The sequence below is a fragment of the Enhydra lutris genome, unplaced genomic scaffold (genome assembly GCF_002288905.1).
Source record: "Enhydra lutris kenyoni isolate GAN:26980312 unplaced genomic scaffold, ASM228890v2 scaffoldscaffold5, whole genome shotgun sequence".
Classification (NCBI taxonomy): domain Eukaryota; kingdom Metazoa; phylum Chordata; class Mammalia; order Carnivora; family Mustelidae; genus Enhydra; species Enhydra lutris.
Window position 1 is genome coordinate 35687628 of NW_019154089.1, and position 15189 is coordinate 35702816.

General features: G+C 44.4%; 1 protein-coding gene across 1 annotated transcript in view; it reads left to right on the forward strand.

The window, feature by feature from the left end:
- Window positions 1–15189, forward strand: part of LOC111141105 (FAT atypical cadherin 2) — a 58052-nt gene that overhangs the window by 9684 nt on the left and 33179 nt on the right. Inside the window, exons 3-9 of the mRNA XM_022493437.1 lie at window positions 305–363; window positions 1752–2063; window positions 3036–3246; window positions 4797–4936; window positions 5540–5821; window positions 6901–7111; window positions 10278–14336. Of these exons, the coding sequence (XP_022349145.1) occupies window positions 305–363; window positions 1752–2063; window positions 3036–3246; window positions 4797–4936; window positions 5540–5821; window positions 6901–7111; window positions 10278–14336 (5274 nt within the window). The remainder of the gene's footprint in view (window positions 1–304; window positions 364–1751; window positions 2064–3035; window positions 3247–4796; window positions 4937–5539; window positions 5822–6900; window positions 7112–10277; window positions 14337–15189) is intronic.

Consider the following 15189-nt stretch of genomic DNA (forward strand, 5'->3'; position numbering starts at 1 on the left):
TGAGAGGAGCCCAGAGGACACAAGCTGCTTCTCCCTCCCCCCATAGTACATTGCACACAGCATCCCTACTACCGGTGAAAACAGGACATAGATGGGAACCTCCACTGATCCCATTATCTCTGCTGTGCTCTCCTACTTCCTCACTTCCCTTTCTTCTCCAGAGTCCCATTCCTCTGTAATGTCCTTATTCTCCAAAGACCAGAAAAATTCTGCCCTAGGATTTGATGTATCTGCGAACTCACTCCCAAGAAAGTGGCCTGGGGAGCCCTTTGCTCAGGTCTCCATCCTTCCACCTCTCCCCCAGGTCTCCTATCCACCGCCCGGCAGCTGGACAGAGAGAACAAGGATGAACATATCCTGGAGGTGAGTAATGGTGTGAACTCATTCACTGGATTCAAAAACCTCCTGAAGGAGTCCAAGCGGAAGCTGAGCCAGGCCCTGAGGCCACACGCGTGTCTCCAGGCACTGTGGCTGACGAGGGCCCTGGGCTCAGGGTGGAGGAGTTTCTTAGGCTGAGTCTTGCCCTGGTTGGTGGCCACGACTCTCAGGGGCTTCCCTGGCTCTCTAGCACAGGGAAGGGAAGGAATCTGAAACCATGTCTGGACTGGGCAGGAAGCACTGATTGATTAGTAAAGCCTGCAGTGAGTGCTGGAAGAGGGAGTGGTACACATGTGCTATGTACTTGTTGAGTCTGGTTTCCAGCCCATCCCTATAGCCAGAGAGAGAGAGAGAGAGAGTGTCACCCCAGGTCAAGTACTAGGGCAGTAGCTGAGCCCCGATGAAAACCCAGACCTTTGTTCTCTAGAGCTGTGGGTTCTAGGATGTTTCTAAAATCACGTAAACATCCCTGGGGCCCAATCCAACAGGAGGAGTCAGTAAATCAGAGAAGAGGGGAGTAAATCAGAAGGAATCTAGTTATACCCCTTTTGGAGCCATCCGTAACTGATTAACAGGCATCTCTTTCAGTCTTAAAGACGTCGGGTGGGAGGGACACACATTCTTCTGCAGAATTGAAATAAATTGGCCTTCTGTGCTCCCAGGTCTGCACATTCCCTTTGTCAGAAATAGGTAATATTAGTAATCAGCTACTAAATGGCCTTCTGGGACGGAGGCATTCTCCCTAGTTCAGTAGAGGTACTTCTCTTTAGACACCAAAATATTTTAAAAATTCAGAACCACTTAGAGTGGAAATGTCCTATCTTGTAGGATGCCCTTGAGGCTATTGATGCGTGGGACGATTTGCCCCTACATGTAATAGCCCCTGATTCTGAAGTTGTCTTAGTGCCTTTTCTCTCCCTCTGGATTTCATTTCATGCATTGGTCCACATGTCTGACTCAAAAGGTACCACCCACTCCTTCACAAACATCTTCTCATTTGTTTTTTTTCTAACCTCCAGTAGCTTAAGGAAACCGGAGAACAAAGCTCATGAGAATTACAAGCAAATAAAAAAGTAAATGGTTTCCAAGAAAGGGCCCATGGGCCTCCTGAGTAAAGAGCACTAGCTTCTCTCTAGAGCCTCTGTGGCTTTGTTTTCTTCCAGTTCTTTCCAGCTTTCCTGTGGGTGAGATTACTGGAGAGCTGGGTTCTAAGTAGGTGAAGGTATGATAATAAAAATCGTAAGCATATACCAACAAACAGACCGACTACTATTCTCAGGCCATCGAAGGGAGGGGTGGTGGTAGGGTTGCAGTGGGTGGAGATGCATACTCATGCTTTGCATTTGGCGATTCATACCCTATTCTGTCCCTAGGTGACTGTGCTGGACAACGGGGAGCCCTCCTTAAAGTCCACCTCCAGGGTGGTAGTACGCATCTTAGATGTCAATGACAACCCCCCTGTGTTCTCGCACAAGCTCTTCAATGTCCGCCTTCCAGAGAGGCTGAGCCCGGCCACCCCTGGGCCCGTGTACAGGCTGGTGGCTTCAGACCCCGATGAGGGTCTCAATGGCAGGGTCACCTACAGGATCGAGGAGAGTGATGAAGGGAGCTTCAGTATCGACCCAGCCACAGGCATGGTGTCATCCAGCAGCACCTTCACAGCTGGAGAATACAACATCCTCACGGTGAGGAGGGGATGGTGGCCTCAGAGGGGGGACTGTCATATCTGCTAAGGGAATTTTTTTGAGGATACAGGAGAAGGGAAACAGCCATTAGGCATGGTGAAGGTAGGTACTTCCTTCCCTGGCTTTCTCTGAGAGAAATGGGAGCCCTGACATCAGCCAAAGCATCAGAATTCTGGGCCTTTCTCTTTGAAGGCAGTAAGGTTCTTGCCTGGGAAATCTGCTCTATTCTTAGAGGTAAGGATTTTGGTGAGGGTAGCCTAGACTTTGGATGTAAGCCTGGGTTCCAAGCCTAGCTCTGCCCTTTTACACTTGTGTGACTTTGGACAAGTCCTTGAGCCTCTTTGAACTTTGTTTCATCATCTGTAAAATGGGGATAAGAACATTTTCCTTGTAGGAAGCCAACATAACAAGTGGCTACGACAGGGACTCTCATGGCTGACAGCCTGAATCCAACCCCAGCCTCATTGCTGGCCAGGCAGCTGATCTGACAGCTGAATGCATTTCCTCCTGCTAAAGGGAGATATAATGGTACCTCTCTTAGGGATGTTATGAGAATGAAATTAGATAGAGCACATATTGCTCTTAGAGCAGGGCCAGATACTAGTGAGAGCTCCATAAATTCTATTTAGTTTATGTATATGGTTGTTAGGAAGGGCCCCATATGCCAAGGCCAGCTTGAGAATTAGCACGCAGTAAGGCTTCAGTTAATGGTGGCTCTGATATTTTTTCACTATGCATGAAGTTCTTGGGCCCAGGTTATTTGTTTAGTTCCCCACTGTGCCTGCAGGAACTAGCATGGTGCCTGTTCACAGTGAGCCTTCAACTGCGTGGTGAATGAATGGATGAGTGGCTAAAAGCCCAGCTCCACCAGTCACAGGGTGCTCTGTCTCTTGGCTGACCACCCAGGTCTTCTTATTTCTTGGCCCCAACCCTGCAGACAAAGCCTCAATTTCAGGTTTGGCTTCTTTTCAGATCAAAGCAACAGACAGTGGGCAGCCACCACTCTCAGCCAGTGTCCGGCTACACATCGAGTGGATCCCCCAGCCCCGGTCCTCCTCCATACCACTGGCCTTTGACGAGCCCCACTACAGCTTCACAGTCATGGAGACTGACCCCGTGAACCACATGGTGGGCGTCATCAGTGTGGAGGGCCGACCGGGTCTCTTCTGGTTCAACATCTCCGGTGAGAGCCCTAGGAGGGCCAGCCTCTCCCATCCTTATAGCCCAGCCCTGGTGCTCACAGCCCAGTCCTTCTGAGCACTCTCATTCAGGTCATGCTCCCTGGCAGCCCCTCCTCTGGCTACGAGTAGTGACTGTCTCTTCCCTTACTCTCCGGGCCAGCGGGTGAGCAGAAGCAGCACTTCTGCCAAACTTGCCTTCCACACTAGCTATGATCTCAGTGAGAGCCTCCATGGCCTCCCTGGTACCCCCTCCCCAACCAGCCCCAGTTGGTCAGAACCTCAGTTACTCCAAGGGCCTGGGAGACTTGGGAGAAAGCACAAGTCTTATGTTTCCTCTCCTGCCTCAATGTGAGATCCATGTAGAGCTGACATCATTCACCAGGAGCCTGAGGACTGCTGTACCCTGGGGCCATGCTCAGTATTCTAATCCCAGGTTCTATCCTCACAATCATGGGGAAGTGTCCATTTTCTTTATAGGAGACACTTGGGTCCAAGCTCTCATGGTCTTCTCTGCAATTCCTTTGAAGACTTGTTAAAATATCTGGGGAGAGGAGAATCACAGACCCCTTTGGGACTCTGATGAATTGTTTGGGAATCTTATGAATGCTCAGGCCCTCTTCCCAGAAAGATGTGCATGTGTGCGCGCACACACACACACACACACACAGACACGTTTGCATACAAATATAAGGGTTTATAGATTCTCTGAAACTCAGCCAGGGATTCCAGGTTAAGAATCTCTGAGGGTTTCAGGGCCACATGAACTGTGGAGTCCTATTACAGGGATTCCTGGCCTGGTTCAGAGATTAAATGTACACCAGTCCCAAGCTTTTTGACCTCCTGGATCTAATTTCAATTCTGATTCACTATTCTTGTCTGGCTTTTTTCCCCCTTTGTACAAAATTAACACATGTACTCCATAAATCATTAAGGAAACACCAATGAGTGTGAGAAGAGAATTAAAATCACTCAAACTCCCACCAGTCAGAAGATAATCCACAGCCAAAATGTTGATGTCTTTCTGTTTAGTCATTTTTCTTTACACACACACACACACACACACACACACACTTAGGATTATATTAAAGTATTGTTTTATAACCTTTTAAAATATAAGGTGAATATATTTCCATGCCACTAAACAGATTTCTATTTAGTAGACACTTAAATAGTTGTATGTTAATTCTATATTTTAGATTCATATAGTTTATGAAATCAATTCCCTCTTGTTGAACAGAGTTAGTTTCATTCTTTCATTCTTTCATGTAGACTCTGCAAACTGTCCTATAAGCCTTGAGGTAGAGCTCCAGTACTCCTGCCTGCTTCAGTCCCGGCAGCAGAACACGTTCTATGGAAAACACTGGACTTCCTCTGGCACTCATTTGTCCTTATACATTTACCTTTTTCTGTATCATCACTCAGATCTTAAAAAATTGGACAATAACTTGACAGGACCTACTATCACCTCCTGTCAATCTGCCGGCCAAGTCCCTGGGCACTACTACCGTCACCATCACTGAGGGTGTGTGCTTTCCCCCTGCTCCCACTCCAGGTGGTGACAAGGACATGGACTTTGATATTGAGAAGACCACAGGCAGCATTGTCATTGCCAAGCCTCTGGACACAAGGAGGAGGTCGAACTATAATTTGACCGTGGAGGTGACCGATGGGTCCCACACCATTGCCACCCAGGTGAGAAGCCTCCCCAGGGATCCCTGAGCTGAGAGCGGATGGGAGGCCTCCTTGGTTGGGATGAAGCTACGGAGGGCTTGCAGTGGATGTGGTGTATCTCAGAGGGCACTGAATTTGGAATCAAGGTTTTGCCCTCCAGTCTTACCCGATACACTTTATACTTCTGTGCTCTTGGGACAATTCTCGTTTCCACTGTGGATTTCTGTGTAATGAAGGGCTTTGTCTAAATGAGGAGTTTTCAATTTAAGATAGAGTTCTATAGGGGCTACCATGAGTATGAGAAATGATGGTCAGTGGGTTCCTGGATTTCTACTATGGCTTCAGCCTGAGTTTTACCCATTTCAGGTGTTGGAATTTCATAAAAAATTTCACTTGAAGAAAAAAGCCCTTTGAACCAGAATTTTGTGTTTTGAAAACCACTGGACTGCATGTTATTTCAAAGCTTTGTGATTTTGAAACCCTATCATTCATTCAACAAATATTTATAGAGTGACAGCTGTGTGCCAGACACTACGCTAGGCACAGATGATATGGTGAAGAACCAGATAGAAAGACAAGGTCCTAGAGCTTACGGTCTACCTTCTCTTTCATTCTCCTCCCTAGGTCTACATCTTCATGATTGCCAATGTTAATCACCATCGGCCCCAGTTTCTGGAGGCTCATTATGAAGTCAGAGTTCCCCAGGACACACTGCCTGGGGTGGAGCTCCTCCGAGTAGAGGCCACGGATCCAGACAAGGGCAAGGGCCTCATCTACACCATACATGGCAGCCAAGACCCGGGAAGTGCCAGTCTCTTCCAGCTGGACCCAAGCAGTGGTGTCCTGGTAACGGTGGGGAAGTTGGACTTGGGCTCGGGCCCCTCCCATCACACGCTGACAGTTATGGTGAGTAAACTGAGAAATCCGGGAAGATGCACTTGCATATGGATGTGTGGGGGTGGACACACACAGAGGCATGATGAAGGTTCCCTTTCCCCTGGTGTGTACGGATGCCCGTGATGATCTATGACATGAGATGTGATATTTCACAGCCAGCCAGAGGCGCCTACCATAAGTGATGTCCAAGAGTAAAGAAGAGGGGAGAGCCGCCAAGGAAGCACATGCAACCCCAGCTTTCTCTGGGCTCACTCCAAATACTCCCCAATAGTTCTCTCCCTGCTCCATGACTGCATGACCACAATGGGGCCTGACATTGTGTCAGAGGTGGGGAAGGACCGGAGACCATCCCCCACCCCCCACAGCAAGCACTGGGGTGAGGAAGTGAGGTGTGCAGGGCACAACATGGAAGAAAGACTCACTTTCAGGGTTCTGTGTCTACAATTTTGTGACCCTGAGAGGGAGCCTCCCTCAACCTACGCCCTGTGTGCCTCATGTGTCTCACTGGGTCTCAGCCCTGACCCAGCCCACTTCTCTCATCTTATACCTGAGGCCCACAGAGGGACAAAAACTTGCTCAACATCATACAGTTCTTTATGATGGAACCAGAATCAAAGCCAGCCTCCCTGGCTCAAGTTGCAGGGTTTTATGTGCTAGTTTATCATCCTCTGGGCACATAAATATACAATAAAAGCTCTGAAAAATCCTACAGCAAAGAAAACTTTAACTTCATTTAATTCAGTGCCCCCTAAATTTAGTCACCCATAGAATTTTTTCCCCCTGCGTAACATGTTAACATCTCGAGGAACTAATAGTCTCTGAGACCCAATTTGGACAATACTGTTTCTGTGCTTATTTCTGCCTTTCTCCTAAAGTGGGATTATCCATGAAAATAGCTAAGCCTAATAATCACTAATTTACAAATTTATTTTTTAAAAAAGAGGATAAATGAGAGCAAAATTTAAAAGAACACAGAGAGTTACAATTAGATATATTTTCCACCAGCATTCTATTTCATTGACCTTAATTTAACCCTGCCTCCTCCCATTCCATTTGCTGCTCATGGCATTATCCCCTTGGGCCCACAGGTCCGAGACCAGGAGATGCCCATCAAGAGGAACTTTGTGTGGGTGTCCATTTATGTGGAGGATGGAAACCTCCACCCACCCCACTTCACCCAGCTCCACTATGAGGCAAGCGTTCCTGACACCACGGCCCCTGGCACAGAGCTGCTCCAGGTCCGAGCCATGGATGGTGACCGGGGAGCCAATGCTGAGGTCCACTACTCCCTCCTCAAAGGTGAGAGGCTTGGCCATGAGTCCAGAGCATGAGAGAAGAGTCTCTGGCAATAAGAAAAAGGCCCAGGGGCATGAATTTGCAAGTAGATCAAATGCCAGGTTCTCTAAGCTGTGGCAAATACCATTTCTAGAGCATTCTCTGGGATTATAATAACCTAACTTAATGTACTTCTGAAGATGGTAAGGATAATAACTAAGGGCCTACTTAAGTTATGGAAGAATTTACATACATATTATATAAATTCACCAACAACCGTATTTGTAAAGGATGCTTATGAAGTCCATGCAACATTTTAAAATGTAGTATCTGTGCCTTTATGACAGAAAGGACCTATAAACACCTTATAAGATGTATGGCACAGTTTTAGGAATTACAGTTAAGAGTAACATTTTCTGTTAAGCCTGTATCATTTTCATATCTGTTTTACGGTTTTCCCCTCTCAAAAATGGGAACAATATTCCCTGTGCCAGAAAGTCTTTGTAAAGATTAAAAGAGAAGATATATGTTAATACATGTTGTAAACTGTAAAATATTATATGAATGCCAAGGGTTTATTGCTATCATTGATAAGTGTTAATTATACATAATTAAAGAAACAAAAAATGACAATATCTAGAATCTAACTAATTATTAATGATAATTATAATGTTTGATAATTCATAATTAATGATATTTAATATTTATTATCTTTAACAAAGTTAATACTCCATAGAGCTAGATGCTGTGGAGGGACATAGTGAATGTAACTTGCTTTGTGCTCTCACAGAGCATAATGTTCATTTATTGCTTATATACTTTCTAGAAATCAGAGCTTTTGCATTTTTTTAAGAAACAGAATTGTTATATCTTGCCATGCGGCAGATTTCTATGCATCACTGAAAAACAGTAATACTAACCCATTAGTTGCTTACTTTTTGTGATTTATAAAGCACACTCACATCTTTTACCTCATTTTATCTCATTGACAACCCCATTGATGGAGGTACTAATTTCATTTTCCAGATAAGTTAAGATTAGTTTTAAAATAGTCTTCTGATTATAGAAGTAACACACACTTATTTTTTAAAACATGAGAGAAGCAGGAATATATGAAGAAGAAAATAGCACTCAGCCATAGTTTTCAGCACAAACAAAATCATTTTGTGTCTTTCCCCTTGTCTTTTTGGTGCATCTTTTTCCATAGTAAGATTGAAGTGAATATACAATTTTGTGCCCCAATTTTTTCTCTTAGTGGTATAACAAATTATAATTATACTTAGGTGGTTTGCTTGGCTACTTTTAATAGAACTACTTTCAAACTGCAGTCTACCTATTGAAACTGTATTCTTTGACAGAACTTAGGGTTTGTACCACATGGGCAAATTGGGAATCACCTCACTGGTCAGCTGGAGAATGGCTTCCATGACCGGGGGGCATCAGGTAGAGTGTTTTGTGATGAAGCCCAGCTATTTGTTTGTCACTGAAATAATAAAATATGCACCTGAGTGATAAACAGCATAAGAAGAGTAAAAGAGCAATACTTCCCTGAGGGGAAGACCTGCACCCTTTGGTGAGCAGAATTATTCAGGTGTTACTGAGCCATGGCATTAAATAGGTAATCATCTCATTATAAGAAAAAAAATGTGCCTATGCGAGATGATGGATGTTAGCTAAACTTATTTTGACAATCAGTTCGCAATATATATGTACATCAAATCGTTATGTTGTACACCTTAAACCAACACAACATCATATGTCAATTATATCTCAGTAAAATGGTAGAGGGGAGTGTCAGTTATGCAAGATGAATTTCTAGAAATTTGCTGTGTGACATAGTGCCTATAATTAGCAATATTTTGCTATATCCTTAAACCTTTGTTAAGAGGGAGCTTTCATGTTGTCTGTTCATACCATAAAGAGAAAGAGAGAGGGAAGGAGGGAGGGAGGGAGGGAAGGAAGGAAGGAAGGAAAGCAGGCAGGCGGGAAGGGAGGGAGGGAGAGAGGGAGGAAGGGGGGAAGGGGGGAGGAAGGGAGTTTTGTTGTCTAAATAAGGTCAGACTTTTAAAACTGTGATAACTTTGAGACACTTTTTTTTAAGGGAAATACAATTAATTTTCAACATTATTTTTTATGAATCATATAATATTGTATAACTATAATTTTCCTTGAAACTTAAATTTGAAATGTTATTATGCATTCATCAAAATAAATATTAAATTTTAAAAGGGCTACAAAAAATAGGCTACCAGATGTGGAGAAAGTACTCCTCTTTTATTCTCATTTGGGTTTCCTGATTAGTCAAAGACAAAGCTTTCCCTGGGTCCTAGAATCTCTTTAATTCTTCTCTAACACTTTCTACTCTTTGTTTTTACCATAGAAAGAGGTAGGTCTCAGGCTCACATCCTTTAGCAAGCAATAAATTTTATCCAGATTTTAATAAGATATTTTCCCACTGTCTTGTTTCTGTAGTAACCTCTGGTTTATGGCAAGCAATAATGATTTTCTTTTTTAAAGCAGCGATACAAAAGTTGCCTGTTAAAATACTTTAAATTTAAGACAATGAATCAATTTAAAGGAAAATATCCATTCAATAATAATTCAAAAGAGTAAAGGTAGGGACTGGGTATTGAAAAAATTGTAAAGGCAATGTGAGAATGCCTGAAGTTTAGGAAATCTGGAAGCGGTAGAAAGGGCATTTGATCAGGAGCCTCAAGGTCTGGGTGTTCTATCCAGTCCCTCCCCACTCAACTCTGTGCCACTCAACCCCAAAGCCTGATATGGAAGGATCTTCCCACTATAGACTATATGGGGAACAGACAGAGTAGTGTTTTAATTCTCTTCTATAAAGCCACAACTGAAATAGAGTGGAGTGTGCTTTTCCTACAAAGCATACATTTCCTTTTTTTGCTTTCAAGATCTTCTGCAGCTCTGGTTCACAGCTTAAGTTGTGACCCCAAAACTGAGTGATCATTTAAATTGCCATTTACGGAGTACCTACTATGTATCCCATGTAAGGTATTTTATAAAGTAGGTACCTTCCCTATAAACTACATCATAACTAGGTCCACGGTAACAAGGGATGTAGATGTTTGTCCTGTCCAAGTTTTGTGTGATAGCCTTTTTACTGATCTAGAAAGTATATCTTGAACATGTGGCAAATTTCAGTTTGTCTTGTCTTTTGTTTCAGGGAACAGCGAGGGTTTCTTCAACATTGATGCCCTGCTAGGCACCATCACTCTGGCCCAGAAACTTGATCAGGCAAATCATGCCCGGTATAGTCTGACAGTCAAGGCAGAAGATCAAGGCTCCCCACAGTGGCATGACCTGGCTACGGTGATCATTAATGTCTACCCCTCAGAGAGCAGTGCCCCCATCTTCTCCAAAGCTGAGTACTTCGTAGAGATCCCCGAATCAATCCCTGTTGGTTCCCCAATCCTCCTTGTGTCAGCCACAAGCTCCTCAGAAGTTACCTATGAATTAAGAGAGGGAAACAAGGATGGTGTATTCTCCATGAACTCATATTCTGGCCTCATTTCCACCCACAAGAAACTGGACCATGAGAAAATTTCATCTTACCAGCTGAAAATCCGAGGCAGCAATATGGCAGGTGCATTTACTGATGTCATGGCTCTTGTTTACATCATTGATGAAAATGACAATGCTCCCATATTCTTCAAGTCCATTTTTGTGGGCCAAGTTAGTGAAGCAGCTCCTCTGTACAGCATGATCATGGATGAAAACAACAATCCCCTTGTGATTCATGCTTCTGACAGTGACGAAGAAGCTAATTCCTTGTTGGTCTATGAAATTTTGGATCCAGAGGCTTTGAAGTTTTTCAAAATTGATCCCAGCATGGGAACCCTAATCATCATATCAGAGATGGATTATGAGAGCATGCCTTCTTTCCAATTCAGCGTCTACGTCCATGACCAAGGAAACCCTATCTTATTTGCATCCAGGCCTGTCCAGGTTATCATCAATGTCAGAGATGTAAATGATTCTCCTCCCAGGTTCTCAGACCATGTATATGAAGTAGCAGTAGTGAAGCCCATCCATCGGGGTATGGAGCTCCTCATCGTGCGGGCCAGCGATGATGACTCAGAAGTCAATTATAGTATCAAAACTGGCAATGCTGATGAAGCTGTTGCCATCCATTCCATCACAGGTCGTATATCTGTACTGAATCCTGCTTTCCTGGGGGTCTCTAGGGAGCTCACTATCAGGGCTTCTGATGGCCTGTATCAAGATACTGCACTTGTAAAAATTTTTTTGACACAAGCCCCTAACACAAGTTTACAGTTTGATCAGATTGTCTATAGGGCAACAGTGAAGGAGAATTTACAGGATAGAAAGGCAGTGGTGATTCTTGGCGCCCAGGGCAATCACTTGAATGACACTCTTTCCTACTTCCTGTTGAATGGCACAGATATGTTTCATATGGTCAAATCAGCAGGTGTGTTGCAGACAAGAGGTATGGTGTTTGACAGAGAAGAGCAGGACACTTATGAGGTGGCAGTGGAATTGAGGGACAATCGGACCCCTCAGCGGGTGGCTCAGGCTCTGGTCAGAGTCTCTGTTGAGGATGTCAATGACAATCCCCCTCAATTTAAGCACCTGCCCTACTACACAATTATCCAAGATGGCACAGAGCCAGGGGATGTCCTCTTTCAGGTGTCTGCCACTGACCAGGACTTGGGGGTAAATGGTGCTGTAACATATGCATTTGCAGAAGACTACACATATTTTCGAATAGACCCTTATCTTGGGGACATATCACTGAAGAAACCCTTTGACTATCAAGCTTTAAATAAGTATCACCTCAAAGTCATTGCTCGGGATGGAGGAACCCCATCCCTCCAGACTGAGGAAGAGGTACTTGTCACTGTGAGAAATAAATCCAACCCACTGTTTCAGAGCCCTTACTACAAAGTGAGAGTGCCTGAAAATATCACACTCTATACGCCAATTCTCCACACCCAGGCCCGAAGTCCAGAGGGACTCCGACTCATTTACAACATTGTGGAGGAAGAGCCCCTGATGCTCTTTACCACTGACTTTAAGACTGGAGTTCTAACAGTAACAGGCCCTTTGGACTATGAGTCTAAGACCAAACATGTGTTCACAGTCAGAGCCACAGACACAGCTTTGGGGTCATTTTCTGAGGCCACGGTGGAAGTTCTGGTGGAGGACATCAATGATAATCCTCCCACTTTTTCTCAATTGGTCTACACTACTTCAATCTCAGAAGGCTTGCCTGCTCAGACTCCTGTGATCCAACTGTTGGCTTCTGACCAGGATTCAGGGAAGAACCGTGATGTTTCCTATCAGATTGTAGAGGATGGTTCAGATATTTCCAAATTCTTCCAGATCAACGGGAGCACAGGGGAGATGTCCACAGTTCAAGAGCTGGATTATGAAACTCAACAACACTTTCATGTGAAGGTCAGGGCCATGGATAGAGGAGACCCCCCACTCACTGGTGAAACTCTTGTGGTTGTTAATGTATCTGACATCAATGATAACCCCCCAGAATTCAGGCAACCTCAGTATGAAGCCAATGTCAGTGAGCTGGCAACCTGTGGACACTTGGTTCTTAAAGTTCAAGCTCTTGACCCTGACAGCAGGGACACCTCCCATCTGGAGTACCTGATTCTTTCTGGCAATCAGGACAGGCATTTCTCCATTAACAGCTCATCAGGAATAATTTCTATGTTTAACCTTTGCAAAAAGAACCTGGACTCTTCTTACAATTTGAGGGTAGGTGCTTCTGATGGGGTCTTTCAGGCAACTGTGCCAGTGTATATCAACACTACAAATGCCAACAAGTACAGCCCAGAGTTCCAGCAGCATGTTTATGAGGCAGAATTAGCAGAGAATGCAAAGGTGGGAACAAAGGTGATTGAGTTGCTAGCCATAGATAAAGATAGTGGTCCCTATGGTACTGTAGATTATACCATCATCAATAAACTAGCAGGTGAGAAGTTTTCCATAAACCCCAATGGCCAGATCACCACTCTGCAGAAACTGGATCGGGAAAATTCAACAGAAAGAGTTATTGCTATTAAAGTCATGGCTCAGGATGGAGGAGGAAGAGTGGCCTTCTGCACTGTAAAGATCATCCTGACAGATGAAAATGACAACCCTCCACAATTTAAAGCATCTGAGTACACAGTGTCCATTCAGTCCAATGTCAGTAAAGATTCCCCAGTTATTCAGGTGTTGGCCTACGATGCAGATGAGGGTCAGAATGCAGATGTCACCTACTCAGTGGACTCAATGGAGGACTTGGATGAAGAAGTCATTGAAGTCAACCCAACTACTGGTGTTGTCAAGGTGAAGGAGAGCTTGGTGGGATTGGAAAATCGAGCCTTTGACTTAAAAATCAAAGCCCAAGATGGGGGCCCTCCTCACTGGAACTCCCTGGTCCTGCTACGACTTCAGGTGGTTCCTAATGAAGTATTCTTGCCCAAATTTTCTGAACCTCTGTATACTTTCTCTGCATCTGAAGATCTTCCAGAAGGGTCTGAAATTGGTTCTGTTAAAGCAGTGGCTGCTCAAGATCCAGTCATCTATAGTCTAGTGCAGGGCACTACACCAGAAAGCAACAAGGATGGTGTCTTCTCCTTGGACCGAAAAACAGGAGTTCTAAAGGTGAGAAAGGCCATGGACTATGAGTCCACCAAATGGTACCAGATTGATTTAATGGCACATTGTCCCCATAATGATACTCACTTGGTTTCCCTGGTCTCTGTCAATATCCAAGTGAAAGATGTCAATGATAATAGGCCTATATTTGAGGCTGATCCCTATAAGGCTGTTCTCACTGAGAATATGCCAGTGGGGACCTCAGTCATTCAAGTGACTGCCAATGACGAGGACACTGGCAGTGATGGCCAGGTGAGCTACAGGCTGCCAGTGGACCCTGGTAGCAATATCCATGAGCTCTTTGCCATTGACAGTGAGACTGGCTGGATCACCACACTCCAGGAACTTGACTGTGAGACCCACCAGAACTACCGTTTTTATGTGGTGGCCTATGACCATGGAAGGACCATCCAGCTATCTTCTCAGGTTCTTGTTGAAGTCTCCATTACAGATGAGAATGACAACGCTCCCCAATTTGCTTCTGAAGACTACAGAGGATCTGTGGTTGAGAACAATGAACCTGGTGAACTTGTGGTCACTCTTAAAACCTTGGATGCTGATATCTCTGAGCAGAACAGACAGGTCACCTGCTATATCACAGGTAAGGATAACTGTCTTGGAATGGAAGCACTGGAGTACATTGAAAAAAGTATAGTAGGAGGTGCCCTAAGACATGGATTCAAGTCCTGGCTCTGCCACCTATTAGCGATGTGACCTTGCATAGATCAGTTAACCTTCCAGGACCTCGGTTGCTTCATCTATAGACTTTGCATGCCTGTTCTCATTCACCTTACGAGGATGCTTGAAGGTCTAACTTGAAAAAGGTCTTGAGAGCCTCCTATAAATTGGAAAGTGTTTTGTAGAGAGAATTTCTTATTTCTTTAGGCAGAGTAGACAGAATAGAAGGGAGATACTGTAAATGGTCTCAGTTTCTAGGGGATGGAGAAGACATCAGTAACGGTGTGATCCATGAAAACTCTGTCAGTTGACATCCTTGTGGAGTGTATTCCACCTAGAGCAAGTTGTGGATACTAGAAACACTCCTTAAGTCAATCACAAGACTTAAGTGTTAGAGTAAAAACCCTTCCATAGATATGATTCCAGCTCATTCCTTCATTTCACACACAGATAGGGGCAGAAACTCAACCAAGGTCACACTCCAAGCTTGAGTCAGGTCTGTGATTAAAACCACACCCTGTAAACTATTTTCCCCAGTGGATACCTACTGCAAACCTAAATTACCCCAGCCTCTGTCCAGTGGTTGAACCAGCTAGCCAGTGGCCAAAAAAGACTTTCTTTACTTCTCTCTCTCTTTCTCTCTTTTTAAAAAGATTTTATTTATTTATTTGTCAGAGAGAGAGAGAAAGAGAGAAAGAGAGACAGAGAGAGCATAAGCTGGGGCAGAGAGAGAAGCAGGCTCCCACTGAGCAGGTAGCCCAATGCCAGACTTGATC